The 26,225-nt window shown below is 44.3% G+C and overlaps 1 protein-coding gene across 2 annotated transcripts; it reads left to right on the forward strand.

Annotated features, from left to right (window-relative positions):
- The first annotated feature begins 1,261 nt into the window (after positions 1-1,261).
- mtss1 (MTSS I-BAR domain containing 1) lies at positions 1,262-24,128 on the forward strand. 2 transcript variants are annotated; one of them, XM_087800130.1, is made up of 14 exons: positions 1,262-1,453; positions 6,575-6,636; positions 7,879-7,952; positions 11,300-11,384; positions 11,625-11,716; positions 13,496-13,570; positions 15,792-15,949; positions 16,028-16,135; positions 16,221-16,318; positions 16,443-16,518; positions 17,921-18,079; positions 18,758-18,883; positions 18,975-19,113; positions 22,750-24,128. In XM_087800130.1, the coding sequence occupies exons 1-14, from the start codon at positions 1,382-1,384 to the stop codon at positions 23,769-23,771; spliced, it is 2,346 nt and encodes a 781-aa protein (XP_087656256.1). In that variant the 5' UTR covers positions 1,262-1,381; the 3' UTR covers positions 23,772-24,128. The 2 variants fall into 2 exon arrangements, with proteins under 2 accessions (XP_087656256.1, XP_087656255.1); XM_087800129.1 differs by lacking the exon at positions 17,921-18,079.
- The last annotated feature ends 2,097 nt before the right edge of the window (positions 24,129-26,225 follow it).

The following is a 26,225-nucleotide window of genomic DNA, read 5'->3' on the forward strand; positions in this document are numbered from 1 at the left end:
ACAATATGTTGTTTTAGGGTAACTAGATAGGGTCAAGTTCAAGTTATTTTATTGTCAAGTATACATGTATCAAGACATACATAAGCATAAATGAAATTGTAGTCTCTCAGACCCATGATGCAAAACATGAAGACGGTTGAAAGGAAATTAAAAAAGACATTCAAGAAAATAAATAAATAATCAACAAAATGAAATGAATTATCAACAATACGTATTATACATAATTAACTAATAAACAGAATATCAAAAAAAAACATGGTGTTGTCTCGAAATTATTTTCTCGTGTCTCTCTTTCAGATTATTTATCTGCTCTATTGTAATCTGGACTGTTTCATCCAAAGAGAAAAAAAAAAGTAATTTAAAAAACAAACAAATAAATTGTCATTTGCGCAACATAAAGCTGCGGGTTTTCAACAGCAGAGGGCGGAAGCGCTCCTCCTCCGACCGGTTCAGGCGCATCGTGAAGTTACACCGAGAAATACGAGTCTTCGGTGAAAATTCCATCCACATGAGCTCAATTAAGTTTAACAAAGTTACATTTTTGATTGCATTGCAGAGACTATTTCAGTCAGCAACAGATTCGATCCAAATGGAGCACATATCTTGACAATTCATTTTATTTTGGTGTGTTGACTTGCCATCAATAAAGAAACAAATATATTACGAAGAAGAGAAAAAGGAGAAAATATGAATATTTAATATGATCACCTGGTTGCCAACATTACTGTTTGTTATTGTTTTTATTCCATACACGCGTATAATATATGTAATTGTTTTGTTTTCTTCTGTCGAACTCGTGATACGTGTCTTTCATACGCAGTTGAAATCAGCGCTTTTATTGTGAAAGTGCGCACCGGATGTTTGTGTGGTCAGTAGCGCGAGTGTAATGACGCGAGCAGCCGCCGCAGAAGCAGAAACGGATCCGAAACTCAAAGTCTCCAACCGAGCCTCGGAACTTGACGCAAGACCACCTTTTTGGACCGGACCGCAAGATACACACGAGAGAAGACGTGGTTCTGCGGTGAAGAATCCGAAACCGGTGTGTGTGTGTTCGTGAGTTTATTTTTTTTTGTTTTTTGGGAAGAGTCACAGGTTGCTAGCGGAGTTAGCTAGCCGCGGCGCTGCGGTTCCGACCCGAGACTCAACTTCCCTAAAAACCGACACACATTTTCCACACGGTCCCGCCACCATGTCCGCGGCGTTTGGACTCTTCTCCGGCTGGTCGGCCGGAAGCATCGGCTGAGTCCCGCTCGAGGTTCCGTGTTTTTTTTTTCCTCCTGCGGTCGTTTGGAAAAGTTGGACTTTGTCCCGAGGCGGGTTTTCATCAGAACCTCCAGTGATCCCGAGTCTTCTCCTCACCTCCCCCTGGAGTCCAGTGAACATGGACGCGGGGATAGAGAAGGAGTGCGGCGCGCTGGGGGGACTTTTCCAGCTCATCATGAACGACATGAAGGTAGGAGACCCCGGACCCCCGTTTTTTTTTTCGGCTCGGTGACGTCACTGTTTGATCTCAAGAGCAGCGGGGGAACAATTGCTGGTTGATAGTTTTTGCTCAAGAAAGGGGGTTTAGGAATAGAACCTTAATCGTTTTAATTATCAGATTGTGTCTTTTCCACGAGTGAGTCATTTCCACTCGAGTGTGTCATTAAAACTTTGATGTTGGGCCTTTATGACGTCACAGACGAGTAGGATTTTTTTTTAAATTTCTCATGAAATTTAATATGAAGTTTAGCGAGACAGTGCGTGTTGACGCCATCATCCCCGTCACTATCATCCTCCTCATCATCATCAATGTTGGGTTCCTGCAGATGACTCTGCTGACTCACACTATTGATGTTTCGAGGGCCACTAATGTGAAAAACAAACTCTCGACTCGCATGTTTGAAATGTTGAAGACAAGGTCTCATCACGACCATGTTTTGAACTTGTTACTTTATAAAGGTCGTCTTAAATTCTGGGCGAACGAGAGGTTACGAGAGGAGAGTCCATTATGACGTGATAATGGCGTCACACCTCCTCCAGCCGGCTGTAATCAAGCACAGCTTTGTTTAAACAACGAGTCTCTTGGAGGTGTAGACTTCTGGGTTTAATGACACGCAGTGACAAACCCTTAATTTTTAGACCGATATGGTAAACAAGATTTAATTTAAAGAGTTTTCAGTGGGCGGGGCATAAAATTATTTTCTAATGTTATTATTTCAATGAAAAGATAGTTTTGTACAAACACACACTGGTGATACAATAGAGTCACAACATCTATTTAAGACTCACTTAAGTCAACACTTGTGTTGCTGTCCAAGTGTGCATCAGGACTTCATGCAGTGGCCAGTGGTCATTAGTGAGACGCTGCGGTCAGAACAGTGGTGTGCAATTACATTCCTCAGGGGCCACATTTTATACAGTGGCTATTGAGAGTGTCAATCAAGCGAAAAGTGTAATATAAAGTAATAAAATTGAGCTAAATATGCTAAAATTATTTGTTTATTTGTATTTCAAATGCTTGTATTGACTTAAATCTTTCTGAATTCAATTAATTCTCAGTGAAATAACAAAAAAACCTTCCAGTCATATTCTATGACTAGTAATATTACAAAATATGTTAGTTTCTACATGATGTTCGGTCTCATAAGGGCCACTTAAGTACCGTCAAGGGGCCGCACTTGTCTGGGTAAGAGCATTTCTGGCAGCCACTGACCACTGCATACCAGGAGCTCTGCCACTCTTGTCTGGCCGTCCCGCTGCTGGTCAAAGTGTTGTGGCATGTTTTCGTGACAAACTATTGATCTTCCTGGACCACGTGAGCGGCGACATCAGAGGCATTGAACTGTCCGTCACCCCCGCCTCACCTCGCCCGTCGCTCACGAGCTTTTAATTGACTTTTCACCATCAGATGGATTCTGCCCCACTGTTGACGGATGTGTGTGAGACTGGCACAGAGTGTGTGTTTGATAGGGTGTGTGTCAGAATTGGAGATTGAGGAAGATGTATTTGTGGTTTTCTCAAGAACTTGACTAGCAATGGAGAATAAAAAGCAACTAGTGAGTCAGAGTGAGCGCGTGAATGTTCGTCAGCAGCTGTGAAACTAACTTCCTCCAGGAGCTCTGCTGTCCTGCTGAGATTCTGGTCCCCAACTCCTGAGGTGAGCCGACGAAAAGGGAGTCACATGGTGATCAGCTGCGCCCGAACTTCCGCTTCTCCACGGCAACCGTTTCCACGCCGACCCACGCTAAACAAATGAGGGAGGTCTAAGGGCAGGTTCAGATCTCTGGAGTGTCACGTGACCTCCAAACAAATTGTGTTTCCCGGGCGTTGATCTTTGATGAAGTCCACCTGCCGGACCGGCACTGACTGACCTGTGTTGACAAATGGTTTTTGGTCCAGCATGGCCACAATCCTGCTGTTCAAACACACCGCGAACAAAACGTGTTTGAACAGTCGCAGCCTCGCTGACCTCACTCATGGAAACACTCTTAATGATAAAGGAATGGACCTGGGTTTTGTATTGGCAAGTATCTGGCGATACAATATACAGGGACGACGATACAATATATTATAATACTGTAGTAACAAGTATACATTTGTAGTATTGTCGAGTACTTGACCATAATGTTGCAGAACTTGCAGACCACATGACTCTTGACGAAGTTGTAGCTGCTTTTTTATTTGTTTTGAAACCAAAATATATCCAAACATCAGCTTTTAAAGCTGCCGAAAGTCCACTGTATCCTCTCGTCCTCAGTCCTCATGGGGTTTCATTGTTCCTTGACATAATGACAGTTGCCATCTAGCGGCAAGAAGTTTAATTGCAACACAAAGTGAACAAACTCCATGAATATTTGCTTGTTAATTGTAAAAGTAAGGTTGGAAAGTTTTTTTTGTTTTACAGGAACTTAATTACTATAGTAATACCACCACAATAGTTATACCACCACAATAGTAATGCCACCAAAAAACTAATACCACCATTAGTAAACTATAACCATTTGAAAGCCAAAAAAATATTTAAAAAAATAAAACTCTCATCGATGTTGAATATCAATTCGGTACCATAAACAAAGTATTGCGATATTTAAGTGTATCTGTATTTACTTTCATGACGAGTGACTGGTTTAAAGCACACGACGATCCACTCAGTCGTGTGCCGACCGGAGACTCGCGTTGTTGACTCGTCGCCTCCACCTCCTTTACTTTTGTTTGTCTTGTCACTCTTGGATGATGTCATTACAGCTGCAACAATGAGCTAATGTTCCCACGTCGCCCAAAAAAAAAAAATGAAAGTCAATATGACACCCGAGTCGCACACGAAATGATCCGAGAGAAGATTGATGGAACGCTAGTGTCGGGGACCTGAGCAAGAAGATGATGAATCGATTGAACCTCGGCGACCCGATGGCTCCACTGATGCATGTGAAGGATTGATAAACGGACTTTTATCGTGATTCTCCACTTGAATTAGACCCTCCCCCAGCAGATTGACCTGCTTTTTGAGTCACTCGAGAGACGGCAAAGGATCCTTTTGTCAACAGAAACCAATGGCCGCACAACAAGTGTCAAATAATGGGAACACAAAGATGGATGTTCAACCACGGAGACGGTTTGTCTACTTGAGAACCGACCTGAGTTTTGTTGCCTCAAGCGTCTCTCTCGCTTCACTTTGGCAGCCTCTCGCCCGAAGTAGCTGGGACAGGCTCCGACCCGAGATGAATAAATTAATATTTTCAAATGTCGGGAACCTGCAGAAACATTATGACCACACAAGTCTTGTCACATTGTCAAGACTGAGAAACGATCTGGGTCGTGCCGACATATGGAGCCTTAATATTTCATCAGGATTTCTATAAATCTGCGTTTGTTCGTCGTCTTCTTGTCGTTCATGATGAGCAGCTTCGTGAAGAATAACTAGGAGACCAGGAGAGTGACCTGGAGCCGAGGGTGGTCAGTCATGTGCTTGTAAATTAAACTAAACTGCTAACAAACAAAAGGCTTAAGGAATAGTTATAGTAATTGTTTTATACTATATTCATAAATGGACATAAATGGGACATGAACAAATATCTGGTTTCAAGTCTATTTGAATTAAGTTTAACATACGTTTTCATTCATTGTGGATAAAGTAATAATATTCATGCATCTGCATTTTTATTCATGTTTCTGTACATTAGGAACTTTGCAATTGACTTTGAGAAAATCATGAATAACATTGAAACGTTTTTTTTTGTTGGTTCATGTCCTGGTTTTCACCGTCAAGGTTTTATAAATATCACATTCATGGACGCCCAGCGAGTGTCATGTGAGCTCTCCAGAAAGGTTCTAGGAACTCTGATTGTTCGGACTTGAATTTCAACTGCCCCCCCCTCCCTCCATTGACTCGATGAATGAATAATTGAGGGTTTATGGTCGACTCGTTCCCTGAGACTAATGAAGCCCCGTTCAGGCTCGCGAGCCTCTCCTCTCTGGGTCTGTCGGGATTACGAGGCGGGATTAGACGGTGGACAGGTGACCGCGAACACTGTAACTGTAAACCCACGGGCTTAGATGACAGGATGAATGGAAGGAGCCCGACGAGACGGTTTCCACCTGAAGCCACCGGAACGTTCCAGACACCCGTTTGTTTCTCTGAGCTCTAAAACCCAGGGATCAGATTTCACTCTGGAGGATTTAACAAGTCCAGAATTCCTCAACAGGGTTGTCCATCCCATGTTCTTACGCTCACCCGAAGGTGTTACCAGACCAAGCAGGAGACTTAGTCCTGCGTCTGGTCCAGTTTGACACTCCCAGTAGAGATTATTATAAACGTGAAGTACTACATTTCCAGGGAAATCACATTTTTATGATTCTTTATCGCAATTTTAACACGGACAAAATAATCGGTTCCCCCCCGACTGAAGAAGGTTCTCCTCTCATGGCTCCATGTGTTGGGATCAAAGTCCTCCGAGAGTCCCCGTCTGGAATTCTGTGTTTTGTCTGTGAGCGGCTGTGACATTCCTGATGAACCAACACAGTCGGGCAGAATGTGAAGTCGGGGTGAGAAGAGGTCGGAGAACATGAGAACCCTGTGTCAGACTTCACCGGAGTTTGATTCTGCCTCGAATGTTCTGAGACACGGTGGAGATCCTCAACCTTCATCACCAGTTGATGCTGGGATTGACATTTGAAGTCGATTTTGTCACCATTCTGAGGAAAACAAATCTCTTTTCTATTATTGTCCAGTTTTTGTCGACTCAGCAGGAGCTGGATTTCTCTTCCTTATTTTCACACGTGTGTTTATAGAAAATCTGATCTAAAGTACGTGTTTTTTAAACTCTTGTCAGTCAGTAAAAGGCGTGGATCTCCTGCTGCGAACGTCTGTCCAGCTAACGGTCTTAGCGGCTGAGCTAAGAGGCTAACGCGAGGTGTCGAGGGTTAAAGGGATTTATCCAGTGACAGATGAGAGAAAGTCAGACTTTCTGTGTAAAGGGTTAACTTGTGACTCGCCAAAGAAGGTTAACACTCGTGGAGACTCTTTCTACGCAACTTTGTCACTTTTGTGTTGACGTCCCACAACTTCATGTTGAACAATGTTGTGTCTCCGCAGGCCAGTTACCCCACCTGGGAGGACTTTGTCAGCAAAGGAGCCAAGTTACAGTCGCAGCTCAGGTGAGTCACTCCCTGTGAGACGCACACATGTAGAGGAACGACAACTGATGGACACAGTCAAACGCACACGCATGTAGAGGAAGTACAACTTATGAACACAAACAAACACACACGCACGTAGAGGAACGACAACTTATGAACACAATCAAACGCACACGCATGTAGAGGAAGGACAACTTATGAACACAAACAAACACACACGCACATAGAGGAACGACAACTTATGAACACAATCAAACACACACGCATGTAGAGGAACGACAACTTATGAACACAATCAAACACACGCACATAGAGTAACAACAACTTATGAACACAATCAAACACACGCACATAGAGGAACGACAACTTATGAACACAATCAAACACACGCACATAGAGGAACGACAACTTATGAACACAATCAAACACATGCACATAGAGGAACAACAACTTATGAACACAATCAAACACACACGCACATAGAGGAACAACAACTTATGAACACAATCAAACACACACGCACATAGAGGAACGACAACTTATGAACACAATCAAACACACGCACATAGAGGAACGACAACTTATGAACACAATCAAACACAAGCACACAGAGGAACAACAACTTATGAACACAATCAAACACACGCACATAGAGGAACGACAACTTATGAACACAATCAAACACACGCACATAGAGGAACGACAACTTATGAACACAATCAAACACACGCACATAGAGGAACGACAACTTATGAATACAGTAAAACACACACATGTAGAGGAAGGACAACTTATGAACACAATCAAACACACACACGTAGAGGAATGACGACTTATGAACACAATCAAACACACACGTAGAGGAACGACAACTTATGAACACAATCAAACACAGACACACAAACATGTAGGGTAAAAACACACTGATTAACGCAATATGGACGCACAAACAAGTAGAGTGATGACCCAATGATGAACACAATTGAACACTCAAACATGTAGAGGAACAACACTGATGAACAAAATTAACACAAAAAGACAAACCATTGAAGTATGATGTGTGTGTTTGTGTGTTTCAATAATATCTGATCATCTAGGCCTGGTTGAATATTAAAGGTCACATGCGACTCATTAATAGATACGTGCACGTCGTGGGCTGTTTTTTGCGACCGTCGTAATTGTGTTAGTGTCGTCATGTGACGGTGTTTTGTTGTGCGTCTGCTGCGATGCATGATTTAATAATTGTGTTCGTTCACTCAGGACCACCATCTTGGTGACGGGGTCTTTCCTGGACGCCTTTCAGAAGGTAGCAGACATGGCGACTGGTACTCGAGGTAACTCGCTCACACACACACACACGTGCACACACACACACATGCATAAACTCGTGCACACACACTCATCATCAGGTGTGAGTCCTCCAGTCAGTCCTGGTCTCGCACCATCTGTTTCTCTCTGGTAGATCTTTTTTCCTTGTACGTCTTGCTCCTTCTCAACAGACACTTTTATCTTCACCGTCATCATCTCCTCGTCTCATGACGTTGAGTTGAAGCTGCTGAGATGGAGAAGATAAAATAATATCAGCAGATCAGCGATTGAACCAGAGAAGCTGCTGCTGTGCTTATGTAACTCGGAGGTTTGGCAGAAGTTTTGAAGTGTGTGTGTGCGTGTGTGCGTGCACGACCTCTGACCGCAGCTCTGGACGCCACTCGCGCCTCATTGTTGTGGCCGGTGATTGACAGGTCTGACCCGATGCGGCCCCTGGCTGCACCGAGGCCGCTGCCATCTGTTAGCACTTAGCTCGCTGTTAGCTTAGCTCGCCTGCGTGTTGACCGAGCACATTCCTGTGCTGCGTGTGCACCTGTGGACTGTTTGCTCAGCTGCCGCCGCCGCCATCGTTTCTCCACATATACACCGGTGTGTCACGAACCAGCTGAAGTACAGCAGTGGTCCCCGACCCCTGGTCCAGGACCCAGCACTGGACACCGACCCCTGGTCCGGGACCCAGCACTAGTCTAGGAAGCATTTGTTAGCGGAGCGCACGGAAAGAGAAAATAATTTTAGTTTCTACTCATCATTACTAGGGGGGTGTATTGTCAAGAATATGGCGATATAATACGTATCACGATACTAATCACCAATAACAATGTAAAGTGATACTGTAGTAACAAGGATATATGTGTAGTATTGTCGAGTACTTGACTCTGGTGTTGTAGTATTTACAGACCACATGACTCTCGACGAAGTCGTAACTGCTTTCATTTGTTTTCAAACCAAAATATGTCCAAACATCAGTTGGCGACCGTATCCTCTCATCCTCAGTCACCTCCGGTATCCTGCAGGTTTAAATTGTTCCATTAGCTGCATAGGGTATATTTACTGCTGCCATCTAGGGGTCAGGGGTTTTATTGCAACACAAAGATTAACAAATGTGAATTTTTGCGCGTTAATTGTAAATAAAAAAATCTTATTATTTTACACCCAACATTGAACAGTAAACCATAAAGTAACTAGTGTAACAAATTTTTTTTTATACCCCTTTAAAATATGTCTAAACAACAGCTTTAAAAGCTGCTCTAGTCGAGTCAGTCGTCTGTATCTTGTCCTCGGTTTCTCGTGAGATTTCATTGTTCCTTTAGCTGTGGAGGACGTAAAGACTTCTGCCATCTAGTGACCGGAAGTTTAATTGCAACACAAAAATGAACAAACGCCATAAATGTCTCTGTTTTTATTGTTGATAAAAAATCTAATATTTTATAGAAAATGTATCCAGATATAAACCAAACAACAACTAAGCTAATATATATATATATATATGTATATATATATATATGTGTATATGTTCTTTATCTTTAGACTTAGATTGTGTCATCGTGTTCTTTCTTTTAACATTCTTGTATTTATTTTATTTTGATTTATTTTTTATGAAAAAGTGCTGTATTTTCTGTGGCTATTGGAAAAAACAATTTAGTCATCAATAAAGCTTTACCTTACCTTACCTTACCCTAAAATTTGAAAGCCAATTTCGTTGTTTAAATATAGTGTTTAGTTATTTACTTACACCAAAATAATTACTGTCAGGCGCTATATAAATAGAGATTATTATTATTATTATTATTATATTTTCTCTGAAGTAACATCATAATGTTACTCTTGACACTAAAGACTCTTGTTCCATCAAGTTTACTACTGTTGTAATGTTTTCACCTTGAGGTCCATGAACAGTGTCTTGATGCACAAAATGTTGACCTTGAATTTAAGGACACATTTTGCTGCAGATTCTTCTCAGCGTTCAAAGGGTCGGCGACGATCTTTGCAGCCGGTCATAATGTTATGGCTACTCCTGATGTGTGTGTGTGTGTGTCCAACGCATGGCAGCGACAGATCAGAGTCAGATACGAACACTAGTCGTGTGTCAGCTGACGCTGCGTTCAAGTTCCTCTCGGAGGTTCCTCATGACCGGTTTCCGCGGCGACCCCGCTGACGTCTGCGGCATCATGGGGCCGCCAACACGCCCTCGCACACGCTCGCACGCAGGAATCACAAGACGAGCGTTGAGTCACTCCTGCAGCCTCCCTCGGGTGGTTTGAAAGAGAGAGTCGGGGGTTCGATCGCCGCGCCGCTTCGCCCTGACTCGGCGATTACGTCGGTTCGTCGATACCCGATCGATGGATGGCGGCCTGATGGGTTTCCCTGGAGGGTCGGCGATAAATCTCATGTGGACGTGCAGCGTCAATCAGAGCCACAACTGTCACAGACTCACCACTATTACTACACAACTAGAGCGACTACACTCATGTCTTCCTCCTCATGAGCCGAAGTCGATAAACGGACGCCATGTTTGTTTTCGTCTCGGAGAAAAACAAAGTGTTCTCCTCTCCGATCAGGTCGGGCTGCATTTTTTTTCTCTCTCTCTCTCTCTCTCTCTCTCTGGGCTCCATTAGACATGTCTGAACACACATGCGGGTTGTGTTCAGGGACAGACGGCCTCCCGGAGCGGCTCTGATCCATTTGTGACAAGTCACATGATCCTTGTTGGACTGTGCTCGGCAGTGGTCAGGGGCCGGGCCCGTACCCCACGGACTGACCCAGAACTCAGTGGCTGAAGCTACCGACAAATGTTAACACAAATGTTACACAACTGCTCTATTTATAAACTTACACAGACATTTTTTTAATGTTTGTAAACATTTTTTAAAACACCGAAAAGATGCATGTTTTAAGGATTTTATTCAGTGTTGGTCCTGAGATCAGTTCAAGTCCTTTGATGTCATGAACCGGGCGGGGCAGGTGAATGAACCACACGCACCTCGACACGCCCTAATGATTTAACCCTCGCCGCATTCCTGCGAGTGCAGGATGAGGACAGGAAGTTGGGGGGGAGGGAGGGGCTGGAAAGCAAGACACAGAATTGGGAAACGATATCAGGCGGTTAATCTGATATCGTCTGAGGTGTGGAGCTGATTCATTGTCAACCGTCAGGATCAAAGGTGGAAGGTGTCGACATCACTTCCTGCCGAGTCACCGGCATGAACACCTGGTCGAGGTGTTGAAATGATTGATCTGACGAAACCAAGCCGGTGCTCAAATGTTTCTCGAATCTGTGCTCGTTTGTTTCTGCCTGATTGGATCAGACGCACAAATGTTTGTTCGACACTAGCAACACTTTTGTGTCTTCTAGGCGCCACCAAAGAGATCGGCTCGGCGCTGACCCGGATGTGTATGAGACACCGAAGCATCGAGTCCAAAATGAAGTTGTTCACCACGTAAGTCGCACACACACTCACTCACACACACACACACACACACCGAGACACACACACACTGAGACACACACACATGCAGGAAGTCTTGTCTTTATAAATAAAATGTCTTCAGTTGATCTGCCTTAAAGAGAAAAGAGGTCTCACTCCACATGTGTCTCTGAACAGTCGTCGTCAGTGTGTCCTTGAGCAGGCTGTGACCCCGGCTAGCTGGTCCGACCTGATGTTTTATGTCTCACTCAGAGCTCTGTCCGAGAGTCTCATCACCCCGTTAGAGCTGAAGATGGAGGAGTGGAAGAAAGTGGCCAGTCAGCTGGACAAGGACCACGCTAAAGGTCGGACGCACACGTGCATGCTTGTGCGCACACTAACGCGCACACGCATATACATACATGCATACACACACACTCACACGCACACACGTATGCATGAACACTAGCATGCACGCACGCACGCACACTAACGTACACGCACGCATACGCACGCACTGCACACTAAGACAGGCGCACACACACATTTACAAACTAAGTTTTATCCATCTATCTATCTACCTAACACACGCACACAACAACGTGCACACTCCCACGCGCACACACACATTTACACACTAGGTTTTATCCATCTATCTAACACACACGCGCACACTCCCACGCGCACACACACATTTACACAATAAGTTTTATCCATCTATCTAACACACACGCACACTCCCACGCGCACACACACATTTACACACTAAGTTTTATCTATCTATCTACCACACGCACACTACCACGCGCACACACACATTTACACACTAAGTTTTATCCATCTATCTATCTACCTAACACACGCACACAACAACGTGCACACTCCCACGCACACACACACATTTACACACTAGGTTTTATCCATCTATCTAACACACACGCACACTCCCACGCGCACACACACATTTACACACTAGGTTTTATCCATCTATCTAACACACACGCACACTCCCACGCGCACACACACATTTACACACTAAGTTTTATCTATCTATCTACCACACGCACACTACCACGCGCACACACACATTTACACACTAAGATATATCCATCTATCTATCTACCTAACACACGCACACAACAACGTGCACACTCCCACGCGCACACACACATTTACACACTAGGTTTTATCCATCTATCTAACACACACTCACACTCCCACGCGCACACACACATTTACACACTAAGTTTTATCTATCTATCTACCACACGCACACTACCACGCGCACACACACATTTACACACTAAGTTTTATCCATCTATCTATCTACCTAACACACGCACACAACAACGTGCACACTCCCACGCGCACACACACATTTACACACTAGGTTTTATCCATCTATCTAACACACACGCACACTCCCACGCGCGCACACACATTTACACACTAAGTTTTATCTATCTATCTACCACACGCACACTCCCACGCGCACACACACATTTACACACTAAGTTTTATCTATCTATCTACCACACGCACACTACCACACCCACACACACATTTACACACTAAGTTTTATCCATCTATCTATCTACCTAACACACGCACACAACAACGCGCACACTCACATTTACACACTAGGTTTTATCCATCTATCTAACACACACACACACTACCACACGCACACTAACTTACAGACTCACACTAAAAGAACAGAGTGACGCATGCTCACTAACACACACGCACACACACACACACACACACACACACCAAGAGAGAGTAATGCACTAACAGAGACACATACAAACACTAAGAGAGACGCACGCACACGCACTAACAAGCACACAAAACAATCTCTGTTAAACATTAAACAAAACGACAAACACACTAAAACGCACACACACACTCACTAAGAGAGAAACGCACTAACAGACGCATACAAACACAAAGGGATACACACACACACATGCTAACAGACACACACACTAACATGCACATAAACATTAAACACAATGACAAACGCACAACACACACATACACAATAAAAAACACACACACACACACACTGGGAGCAACACAAACGCACAACACAGGGACATTAACTCGGGCACAGTCATACTGACTCAAGTGTGTGTCCTCAGAGTACAAGAAAGCTCGTGCAGACATCAAGAAGAAGTCGTCCGACACCATCAAGCTGCAGAAGAAGGTGAAGAAAGGTGAGAGCCAGTGGAAAGTCTTTTATTTTGGAATCCAGACAGGAAGTTGGTGTTCGATCCTGTGACACGGCAGCCTTGTGCGATCGTGTCGTAGCAAGTATTTGTTGAGTCTCGTCTCGGTGTGAGCCGCGGCCACGCTTCTGGTCGCCATGGAAACCTCGTGGCGCAGAAGCACCTGGACCACACCCTTGCTGGAGACACGCCTTCTATCGCCATGGCAACAACCACCTGGTGAACTCCTGATTAGCTCTAAAGATCTCACTCACACATCTCTTTAAACTTCCTTATGAGAAACACATTCCTGTGACAAACTCACAAACATCTGACGCACACTCACTAGGTAACATAAGTTGGACAACTGTTACACACACACAATCAATCCTGGGGTTTTGACCAAAAAAAACAACTAGTTCTTCAAAGTGAAATCAACAAAAACTATAATTTTAGTCTCGACTGCTGAGTGAAGACAAACCTCTAACGACACAACTGTGTGCGTTTGTGTGTGTGTATGTGTGGGTGTGTGTGTGCGCATGATATTTATATATATGTGGCGTTTCCTTGTGAACTCTGAAGTTCTGCCCAGAGAAAGAAATCAAAGAGTGAGTCAAAGTCCACGCATTCATACAGACCAACACAAACACACAAACACACACACATAGATACACACACACACACACATAGATACACACGCACACATGCACACACAGCTGCTGTCTGGAGAGCGGCTGCCCTGAAGTTATTTTCAGTCTCAAAATATTTTTACCAACTCATAGTTGCAGATTGTCTGTGTGTGTGTGTGTGTGTGTGTTTGATTGTGTGTCGACAAGAGAGAACACTTGGTTCCAGAGTGTATCACACCTCACTCACACATCACTGCCCACCGACTGTTGTCAGTTGTGTGCGTGTCAGACGTGTTCTTGGGAACAGACACACCTACACACTGCAGTCTTCAGTCGGCCCGAGGCGAGAAAGTGCTGCGGGTCAGGAATGCTAATGAACGTGTTGTCGAAGAACGAGCGCAGGAGCAACACAACTGTTGTGCGACCCACACAACTGGAAGTAAAAAAAAAGCGAGCGAGGTCTTCGGCTCTCTGGGCTCGTCTGAGACTCGCACAAGAAGACGGTCGACATCCTTGATCCACGTTGAAGGCTCTCGTGTCCACGTGTTGTGTACTTGGACTTGGCAGGGTTTGACCGAATACACATAGAAGTGTGTATTAGCTAGAATCTGGTGATAAAACATGTATACAGGGTTAACGATTCGATGTATTGCATTACTGTATTATTGCAGGCTTTTCCTTGATTTTCTCGAGCTTCTGTGTTGTTCTCAGTGTTATCTTGACCTTTAAAGTATATATTTATTGAATATTGTTTCTGATTGTTTAAGCGCTATGTGACCCTGGTCTGGAAAAGCGCTATATAAATACAAATTACTTTTTTACTTCCTTACATATAAAAGTATATATGTGTAGTGTTGTTAAGTACTTGACTCTGGTGTTGTAGTATTTACAGACCACATGACTCTTGACGAAGTCGTAACGGCTTTCATTAGTTTTCAAACCAAAATATGTCCAAATATCAGCTTTAAAAGCTGCTGGATTTGGCTGTATCCTCTCGTCCTCAGTCATTGCTGAGCTCTCACAGGATTTAATTGTTCGTTTAATTGTGAAAGACTTAATGACTGCTGCCATCTAGTGGTCAAAAGAAGAAAAAAGGTTTAATTGCAACACAAAAATGAATAAACTGTGTATTTGTTTTACTGTAAATTTTAAAATCTTATTTCATACATTATTTTTTTTAATTATTATTATTATTATATTATTTGTATGTATTATTTTTTATAACTATAATAATAATAATCCATAAACTATGATTAAAAAATATATGATTTGGTATGTTTATCAACAGTGCTGTTGACTTGATACAGTATCATAAACAAATTGTTGAGTTATTTAAGTTCATTATTTTCTTACACCCATACGTCTTGTGTATGTTGAACTGTTTTGACATGTTTTTGTTGTTTTGACATGTTTTTGTTGTTTTGACATGTTTTTGTTGACTCCCACAAACGATGGTTTATAACGTGTTCTGCGTTACTCTGCCCCCTGCTGTCGGTGTGCTGCAGCACACGACCGCCAACACTCCCTCTCCTACAATGATCACATGACACCTTGTTTTACTGAAGGCCGCGTGATCCTGATTCTGTCCTCGCCATTCACAGGCAAGGACGAGGTCAGGGGTCAGCTGGACAGCGCCCTGCAGGACGTCAACGTGCGCTACGCCGTCCTGGAGGAGACGGAGAAGCGGGCCGTGTGCAGAGCCCTGGTGGAGGAGCGAGCTCGCTACTGCAGCTTCGTTAGCATGCTGAAGCCCGTGCTGGTCGGTCACTGACCCCTGCAGACCCCCCCCCCCCCCCACGCTGACTCTAAATAACTGAGTGTGTGTGTGTGTGTCCAGGACCATGAGATCAACATGTTAGGAGAGGTCACTCACCTGCAGACCATCCTGGAGGACTTGACCACTCTGACCGCTGAGCCCCACAAACTCCCTCCAGCCAGTGAACAGGTCCGTCCTTTGACCTTTGACCTCATTATTATCGCTCCACTGGTGTTGATGTTGTCTGTTTGTTTTTTGTTTTACCGTTTTTCAGGTGATTTTGGACCTGAAAGGTTCTGACTTCAGTTACCTCTATCAGACTCCGCCGGCTTCCCCCAGCAACACACTGTCCAGGAAGAGCAGCATCAGCAGGTACGACACACACACGAAAACACACAAACACACACACACACACACACACACACACACACACACACACACACACTTTCTCACACAACGGAGTTTGACATCACTGTTGACGATTTTGTTTTCTCAGTAACTATCAGTCTGGGTCGGTCCGGCATGTTCCCTCTCTGGACTCTATCGGCACAGTGGACGGACTTCACCTGCAGGTCATCATCTCACACACACACGCACACACATGCCTGACACACATGCACACACATTCCCTGCACACGCACTCACAACATGGAAGTATGTCAATGTCTTCAGAATATCAAATGGTTAAATTTAATATTTTTTCAAGCATTGATTTTTTAATTAATTCAATCTTTTTTTTGTATTAAAAGGTTTTTTTTTTCTTTTTTTTAATATCTTTATTTTTATTATTTAAATTATTTTTTTCATCTTTGCTAGTTGTTCATCAGACTTGATCACTGCTGTCACAGTAGATCAATATTCTGATGGCGTCATTATTCTCCTCTAATCTGATTACATCAATCAAACACTAAATAATCTGACCCTTCGTTGATTCTGTCCATAATTATTGATTTAATTCTGATCAATTTAGTCGTTCATAACCTTTGAACCCTTGTGCTGTCTCTGGGTCAAGGTGAACGACCTCCCTGGCTTCCACAAACACATTTGCAGCGGTGGAGGTCGACGACACAGGGGATACCACAAACGCATTTGTTTGCGGGTTTACGGGTCACCTTGACCCAGAGACGTCACGCGCGTTAAGTTATTAAATGAAAATATATTCAACTTCTTAATATACAAATTATTGGATGTAATTATTAAAAAAAAAAATTGTTTTAAATAATTTAAAAAAAAGTTTTACTTTAATTATTATGACGACACTTCTTTACTTCTTACTTCACTTATTTACTTCTTTACTTCTTTACTTCTTACTTCACTTCTTTACTTCTTTACTTCTTTACTTCTTACTTCACTTATTTACTTCTTTACTTCTTTACTTCTTACTTCACTTATTTACTTCTTTACTTTACTTCTTACTTCACTTATTTACTTCTTTACTTCTTTACTTCTTACTTCACTTATTTACTTCTTTACTTCTTACTTCACTTATTTACTTCTTTACTTTACTTCTTACTTCACTTATTTACTTCTTTACTTCTTTACTTCTTACTTCACTTATTTACTTCTTTACTTCTTACTTCACTTCTTTACTTCTTTACTTCTTTACTTCTTACTTCACTTATTTACTTCTTACTTCACTTATTTACTTCTTTACTTATTTACTTATTTACTTATTTACTTATTTACTTATTTACTTCTTTACTTCTTACTTCACTTATTTACTTCTTTACTTCTTCACTTATTTACTTCTTTACTTCTTTACTTCTTACTTCACTTATTTACTTTTTTACTTCTTCACTTATTTACTTCTTTACTTCTTTACTTCTTTACTTCTTACTTCACTTATTCACTTCTTTACTTCTTCACTTCTTCACTTCTTCACTTCCGGTCGGTTCCACAGACCGTTTTGACGAAAATCAAACTTCTTTGCCGACGACTCAAGTGTGTGTGTGTGTGACTCTACTGTGTGTGTAGCGCTGCTCCTCGCCCTTTCTGCTGATTGGCCGCGAGGAAAGTGGGCGGTCCCTAAGCGAGGGGAACTCGCCGTCGCGCCGCGGGCGTTACGCTCACGCCACCGTCCACGTCCAGCGCCACCCGCTGGGCCGGCGCGTGAGCCGCAGGGACTGGAGCGCCGTGAGAAATCGTTACCTTCTCCCCCCCGAGTGGCGTCTTGTGTCCATCTCACCTCGTCTTCCCCCCAAAAGAACACATCTGTAATCCAGCCACAGTGACCCCCTGCCCCCCCATCCTTCGGGCCGTCACCTTACTGTCCCTCTCACCTGTCGTGTCTGTGTGTCCGCTCAGGTGGACTTCAGTAATCTGGCCAGAGATTCAAACGGAATCCCCAGTTTATAATATGGTCGCCTTGTCAGAGTTTAATCTGAATCAGTCTCTGATATTTTTGTTTAGATTATCTAGTCTTTCTGTCATATTAGATCAATATAAACTCCATTTTACCGTCTTGTAATCTGATTACTTCAGTCATTAAATCACTAAATAAGGTTTAAATGATTTTGTCCATAATTAATGATTTAATCCAGATTATTCAGGATATTCTGATCAATTTTGTCCCTAATTTGAGCTCATGAATGCATTAATATGAAGGTTGAATTCCATTAAATACAGTTAAACGTGTCCAGATTACGTGAATATTTCCTGGTTCAGATCAACCTCATGGAATGTATTTGAAAGTGATCAGATTCTCAAGACTGACTTGTTTGACGTGGATGTTCTGTCGAGCGCGTCTGATCTGGTTGACGTCCTGTGAAGTTGAATGATGTCACCTGCTGACATCACTTCCTGTCCTCACAGGATGGCGGCGGCTCCGTCGGTCAGCTGGCGGCGGCGGGCACGGGAGAAAACGGTCAACTGGCTCCACCTTACCACGCCTTCGCTCGCCCCGGAGAGAGAGTCCGAGCCATGTCCACGTCCAGCAAGGTGCCCACACACACACACACACACACTCCGTCCAGCAAGGGGGCAGCAGAGAGCCGTGTTGTGTGACCATCACTTCCTGTTCTCTCCTCAGTCCTGCTCGGCCCGAGATCAGCTGGTGTTGACGCTGACGGACACTCAGAGGAGCAGCAGAGATTCTCTGCACTGTTCCAGTGGATACAGTACACAGACCACCACCCCGTCCTGCTCCGAGGACACTATACACACGCACTGTGAGTACACATGTACACACACACACCGAGTACACATGTACACCTACACACGCACTGTGAGTACACATGTACACACACACCGAGTACACATGTACACACACACCGAGTACACATGTACACACACACCGAGTACACATGTACACCTACACACTGAGTACACATGTACACCTACACACGCACTGTGAGTACACATGTACACCTACACACCGAGTACACATGTACACCTACACACGCACTGTGAGTACACATGTACACACACACCGAGTAGACATGTACACACACACCGAGTACACATGTACACACACACACCGAGTACACATGTACACACACACTGAGTACACATGTACACCTACACACTGAGTACACATGTACACCTACACACGCACTGTGAGTACACATGTACACACACACTGAGTACACATGTACACACACACTGAGTACACATGTACACCTACACACGCACTGTGAGTAAACATGTACACCCACACTGAGTACACAAGTACACACACACTGTGCGTACACACACACACACACGCACCCAAACACGCACTGTGAGTACACATGTACAGACACACGCACTGACAGTAAACATGTTGCCCGTCCACACACACACGCTGCAAGTACACACACACACACACACGCACTGTCAGTACACATTTACACACACACTGGGTACACATGTACACACACGCACTACACTTGTAGTACAAGTACACTTGTGAACACACACTGTGAATACACATGTACACAAATACAATATAAATTACTCGCACACACAACTGTGAGTACTCTTGTACACACACACACACACACACACACACACACACACACACACACACACACACACACACACACACACACACACACTCTGGGTCTAATTCATGAAGTGCGAGTAAATTCCTGCACATATTTCCACATGAAGGTCTGCACTAAGATAAACCTCCAGATTGATGCGAGGATCTGATGGTAAACACGTGAGAACGTCTCATAGTAACGAGTAATAAACATAAATCTATAGCCATGAATAGACGATGATGACCATATAAGGAGGTGAAGATGATCCTGTGACACGCGCTGCAAACGAAAGGAAAACTTTTCTGAAGCAGAGGTTGTGATCTTTTTGGCTGAAGTTCAGACGCACATTTTATAATGTATATACAGTGGTATGAAAAAGTCTGGGCACCCCTGTACATTTTCATGATTTTCCTTTATAAATCATTGGTTGTTTGGATAACAAATTCCAGTTAAATATATCTTATAGGAGACAAACACAGTGATATTTGAGAAGTGAAGTAAAGTTAATATGATTTACAGAAAGTGTGCAAGAATTATTTAAACACAATTGGGCATGTGCATAAATGTAGGCACCCTTATATCTTATTGATTTTAATACCTTTAGCACTAATTATTGGAACTCAAAATTGGTTTGGTAACCTCAGTGACCCTTGAACTCCATACACAGGTGAGTCCAATCATGAGAAGGGTGATTTAAGGAGGTAAATTGTAAGTGTTTCTCCTCTTTGCATCTTCTCTGAAGAGTGGCAACATGGGAGCCTCAAAACAACTCTTAAATGACCTGAAAACGATGATTGCTCAACATCATGGTTTAGGGGAAGGATATAGAAGCTATCTCAGAGATTTAAGCTCTCAGTTTCAACTGTGAGGAACATTGTGAGGAAATGGAAGACTACAGGCACAGATCTAGTTAAGGCCTGGAGTTGCAGACCAAGGAAAATCTCAGATAAACGGAGGCGCAGGATGGTGAGAACATACAGTCAACCCACAGACCAGCTCCGAAGATCTGAAACATCAACTTGCTGCAGATGGTGTCGCTGTGCATCGTTCAACTATTCAGCGCACTTTACTCAAGGAGATGCTTTATGGAAGAGTAATGCTGAAAAAGCCTTTTCTCTGCACACACCACAAACGGGGTCCCTTGAGGTATGCTAAAGCACAATTGGACAAGCCAGCTTCATTTTGGAATAAGGTGCTGTGGACTGATAAATTAAAATTGAGTTATTTGGGCATAACCAGGCGTTATGCATGGCAGAAAAAAAACACAGCATTCCAAGAAAATAACTTGCTGCCTACAGTAACATTTGGTGGTGGTTCCATCATGATGTGGGGCCAGTGCAGGGGAATCTTGTTAAAGTTGAGGGGCGCATGGATTCCTCTCAATATCAGCAGATTCTGGAGAACAATGTCCAGGAATCAGTAACAAAGTTGAAATTACGCCGGGGCTGGATCTTTCATCAAGACAATGATCCTAAACACTGCTCAAAATCTACTAAGGCGTTCATGTAGAGGAACAAATATAACGTTCTGGAATCATCTCAGTCCCCAGACCTGAATATTATTGAAAATTGATTGAAGAGGATCTGTAAAGAAGAATGGTCCAAAATACCTTCCACCAGAATCCAGACTCTGATTGGAAGCTATAGGAAGCGTTTAGAGGCTGTTATTTCTGAAGAAGGAGGATGAACAAAATATTGATTAATTTTTCTTTTGTGATGCCTAAATTTATGCACATGCCTGATTTTGTATAAATTATTCTTGCACACTTTCTATAAATCATTTAAACTTTAATCAAATATCACTGTGTTTGTCTCCTATAAGATTTATTTAACTGGATTTTTTTTATCCAAACGACCAATGATTTATAAAGGAAAATCATGAAAATGTACAGGGGTGCCCAGACTTTTTCATACCACTGTATATCTTTTATATTATGTTAATAGTGGAGTTAAAAATAAATATTAATTGTCTTCTGTTCTGACAGTCGCATCACTTTTAAGTGCACATTTGTTCAGGGATTTACTTGTGCTTCATGAATGACACCAAATGCACACAAACACACACTAGCACTCACACACACACACTAGCACACACAGACACACACAGACACACACAGAGCAGGGTCACAGGAGTCAGTGGAAGGTCTGGACTCACTTCTCTCCTCTGTGTCGTTTCTTTTTCTTCTTCTAGCTGGACAGAGAGTTGTTGATCTCTCTGGTAGGTTTCTGTTTAGTCTGCATGTCTCTACACCTGCATCCATCCATCCATCCATCCATCCATTCATTCATTCATTCATCCACATCTATCATTCCTTTTAAGAGTCAAATCATTTATCTTTGTAGCCTTCATGTCTTCACAAATCTCTTAGTTTTAAGTTTTTTTGCACAAAAACAACCGGGTTACAGTTGTAACCTTGGTTCTACGAAGTGTGCACTGTCCTTTACTGGCCGTAATGGGTTTCCCCTGGAGGATACTCTGAGACAGCCTGTAGAGGGCAGAGCACCCGTGAGGTAGATGGAAGGATGGTAGACTTTATTAATGCTTCTGTAGAACTGTTGTTTAAAACGAGGCAATCGTTTCATAAACGGTATATTATAAAATACTGCCATTTTCTTTGTTCAAGAGAAGTTTATCGATTTACCCAGTCCTTCATATCCAGCCCTACTCATTCTTTTTCCTTCCTCTGTCCGTCCCTGTCCACTTCTCTCTTTCCTCCTCTGAAGTCAACATGGAGAACCGACGACACGAGCGAACGAGTCATATTTCGTTCCGCGACTGAATAATGAATGTGTTCATTGTATGTTGTGCTCAGAAGTCTCATGACTCTCTGTCTCCCTCTAGTGGACTACGAGTCGGTGTCTCTGCACCAGCTGTCCCTGGGCTGCAGCCAGTCAGACCTGGACAAGTCGTCCACGGTGCCGAGGAACTCGGACCTGAGCCTCCAGTACCGGCGCTTCGTCCAGTCCAAGCGTCCGTCGTCCACCGTCAGCCTGCTGGGCGACCCCGAGCGGGGGGGCGCCTCGGTGCACAACCTGGCGTCGCACACGGCCACCATCCGCCGCAAGCCCCTCACCAAGCCCTCGTACCGCCGCGGCACCATCAGCGGGGGGATGCCCATCGCCATCAGCACCCCGCAGGTGCCCCTGAAGGTGGGGAACGGCGGCAGCGAGGAGAACGTCTTCACGGTGCCCTCAGGTGGAGGTCTGGGCTACAACAAGTTCTACACCTCCACGCAGAGTCTCAGCGCGCTGCCGCCCTCGTCCTCGCCTTACTACCAGCTGGTCCCGGGGCACCTGCCCATCCCGGTGTCCGTGCCCACAGTGCCCAAGCAGAGACCCGACCAGTACCAGAGGCCGCAAAACCACCCGCATCCGGACTTTCATCCTCACCTTCAACAGCAGCAGAACCACCCTCAGGTGGACCATCATCTCCCTCAGAACCACCCTCAGTTGGACCATCATCCTCCCCAGAACCACCCTCGAGTGGAGCATCGTCTTCCCCAGAACCCCCCTCAGGTGAACCATCATCTTCCCCAGAACCCCCCTCAGGTGGACCATGTTTATCCTGTACACCAGCAGCAGCAGAACCACCCACAGGTGGACCATCATCTTCATCATCTTCATCAGCAGCAGCAGAGACAGCAGATGTTCCAGCAGCAGCAGCAGGTCCAACTCCAGTCCGGCACGGAAGACTTCGAGCCTCTGCCGGAGCCTCCGCCGCCCGTCCTGGACCCGGAACCAGAAGTGGAGCAGCAGAGAGGAGAAGGAGACATGTTGACCCTCATCCGGAAGGTCAAGCTCAAGAGAACTCTGACTGATGATCGTTCAGGCCCTCTGCTGCCCTCTGCTGCCAACCACCAGTAATGCTGGAGCTTCACGAACACTTCCAAGAGATGCGCACACACACAAAAAAATCAATAATTGCTGGAACTTTACTTTCTTTTGTTACCTGCGACGTGAGTCGCTGTTTGTTGTGAATGTTTTAGTTGGTGGTCACATGACCGCAGAGACGTGTCAGCAGCTTTTTCTCGTCAGCTGTAGTTCGTGTGAGGAGGAGACGCGGCGCCGGTCTGTGATGTCATAGCTGGCTATGAGGAGCAGCCGCCGCCATCGCCTTTCCACGACACACAGGAAGAGATGTCGCTGACCAGACTTTTATTTTGAAATATTTTTAGGTTGTTCTGAGCTGTCAATCATCTGCAGTAAATTAGTCTTCTCCGACACGTCTCCATTGTCTTTGTCGTCCCGACCGACCAGACTCGCGATCATTGACACCACCAGGGTAGAAATACACAAACCTTTGTGTGGTAGTTTGTGTGTAGATGTGTGAGTCTTTATTACGACGAGCCTCTGGTAAATATTGCTCGGTTTGTTCAGCGATCAAAGAAGTTGCTTCGATCAAAAAACACTTTAAATGAAAGAAAAATCACTTTGATTGCAAGATATTTTCAAATAATAGACGAGTCGCTTAAAATAAATAAAAATGTTTTAATTAAATATTTTTTTTTTGCCTCAATAAGAAATAACTAAAAAAAACTATTAGAAAACATTTTCTACTATAAACAAAGGCTTCAATGATGGAATGATTCAGTCAAAAAAAGTTATTAAAAATAGTTGGATCAAAAGAAATATAAATAAAAATAAGATGAGAGTCAAAAATAAACGTATTTATGGGTTACATTATAATTATATTAGTTATTCTATTCCATAACCTTGCTTTAATTAATACAAATCAAATCGGTGTTTTAATTGAAGGAAAGAAAGTTGTATAGTCTTTTTTTTTTTTTAATTAAATAATAAAGATAAATCTTTATAGCCGCTGAGTCACTATCATGACGGAGCTCCTGGTTCTAGTGTCCGCCGCCAGAGGGCGCCACACAAACCCGACAAACGGCTGCATGACGAAGTTGAGCCAAGTTTCCAGCGAACAGTGTTTGAACCCGTCGATAGATGGCGCTATAGTACTTCGAGACTCTAGTGTTTCCACGGCTAAAGAAAGCATCTGAACATTCCTGTCGAGTTCTAAGAGTGGACTCGTGGCTGGTCACACACGTGTGGATATTCGTGAATGAGAGAGCGGTTGTGGTCAGTGAGGGGGGGGAGGGTGTGAGTCGGTGTGAGCCGTCCTGGTAGTTGTGTGTCGGAGGTTGTGTTACTGATTTACCAGAGGTTTGTGTAACGCTGCGTCAGCTGTAACTTCCCCCCGCGAGCCACGACAACTGTTCTTGTGCTCGACTTTAATCTCTTTAACTTCATGAGAAACAACACAACAGAAGGACGAACGTAACAAAACCGTGGCCACACAAAGTAAACACAATCTTGTGTTACACAATTTTTCTTTAGTGTGTTGCGCACGAGACTGCTGCCATTCACTACAAGCACGTGCGAGGTTTTCCCGCCACAGGGATGGATCTGGACCTCTGCCAAGAGCAGGTGGTGGTGACCTCGTCGTTCAGTTAGAAGAAGAAAAAGAGCTGAGCCATAAGGGATGGATCTGGACCTCGGCCAAGAGCAGGTGGTGGTGACCTCGTCGTTCAGTTAGAAGAAGAAAAAGAGCTGAGCCATAAGGGATGGATCTGGACCTCGGCCAAGAGCAGGTGGTGGTGACCTCGTCGTTCAGTTAGAAGAAGAAAAAGAGCTGAGCTATAAGGGATGGATCTGGACCTCGGCCAAGAGCAGGTGGTGGTGACCTCGTCGTTCAGTTAGAAGAAAAAAAAGAGCTGAGCTATAAGGGATGGATCTGGACCTCGGCCAAGAGCAGGTGGTGGTGACCTCGTCGTTCAGTTAGAAGAAGAAAAAGAGCTGAGCCATAAGGGATGGATCTGGACCTCGGCCAAGAGCAGGTGGTGGTGACCTCGTCGTTCAGTTAGAAGAAAAAAAAGAGCTGAGCTATAAGGGATGGGGGGAGGGGGGTCACAGAACCCAATGTGTTCATGGAAGCAGCTCAGCACTCCGGCGGGCTAGGGTCGCTCAGCCCGTTCTCCACCCGCCCCAGCTTCCGCCGCACGTCGCCCAGCTTCCGGTCCACCTCCTGCAGCTTGGCCCACTGGCGCTCGGGGCCGGAGGCGACGCTCTTCAGGTGCTGCAGCTGCAGCCACATCTCGCGCACGTCCAGCAGCTGCTTGGTGACGCTCATCAGCTCCAACTCCAACACGTCCAGCTTCCTCTTCTTGGTCGCCATCTTGTCCACCTGCTCCAGCATCCTGACCGAGCGCTTCTTGGCCTTCTCGTCCTTGGCGGCGGGCGGCGGCGGCGGCGGCGCCTCCTGGCGTTCGCGCTCCAGCTGCCGCAGACACCCGTCCACCTCGCGGCTCTGCG

This window comes from Callionymus lyra, chromosome 10 (genome assembly GCF_982586985.1).
Source record: "Callionymus lyra chromosome 10, fCalLyr1.hap1.1, whole genome shotgun sequence".
Lineage (NCBI taxonomy): Eukaryota > Metazoa > Chordata > Actinopteri > Syngnathiformes > Callionymidae > Callionymus > Callionymus lyra.

What these genes read in the sequence shown, in the direction of transcription:
- mtss1 (XM_087800130.1), top strand. Translation starts at nt 1,382, where the DNA reads ATGGACGCGGGGATAGAGAAGGAGTGCGGCGCGCTGGGGGGACTTTTC. An exon ending in TCATCATGAACGACATGAAG is followed by an intron (nt 1,454 to 6,574) that starts GTAGGAGACCCC and finishes GTGTCTCCGCAG; the next exon opens with GCCAGTTACCCCACCTGGGA. An exon ending in CCATGTCCACGTCCAGCAAG is followed by an intron (nt 18,884 to 18,974) that starts GTGCCCACACAC and finishes TTCTCTCCTCAG; the next exon opens with TCCTGCTCGGCCCGAGATCA.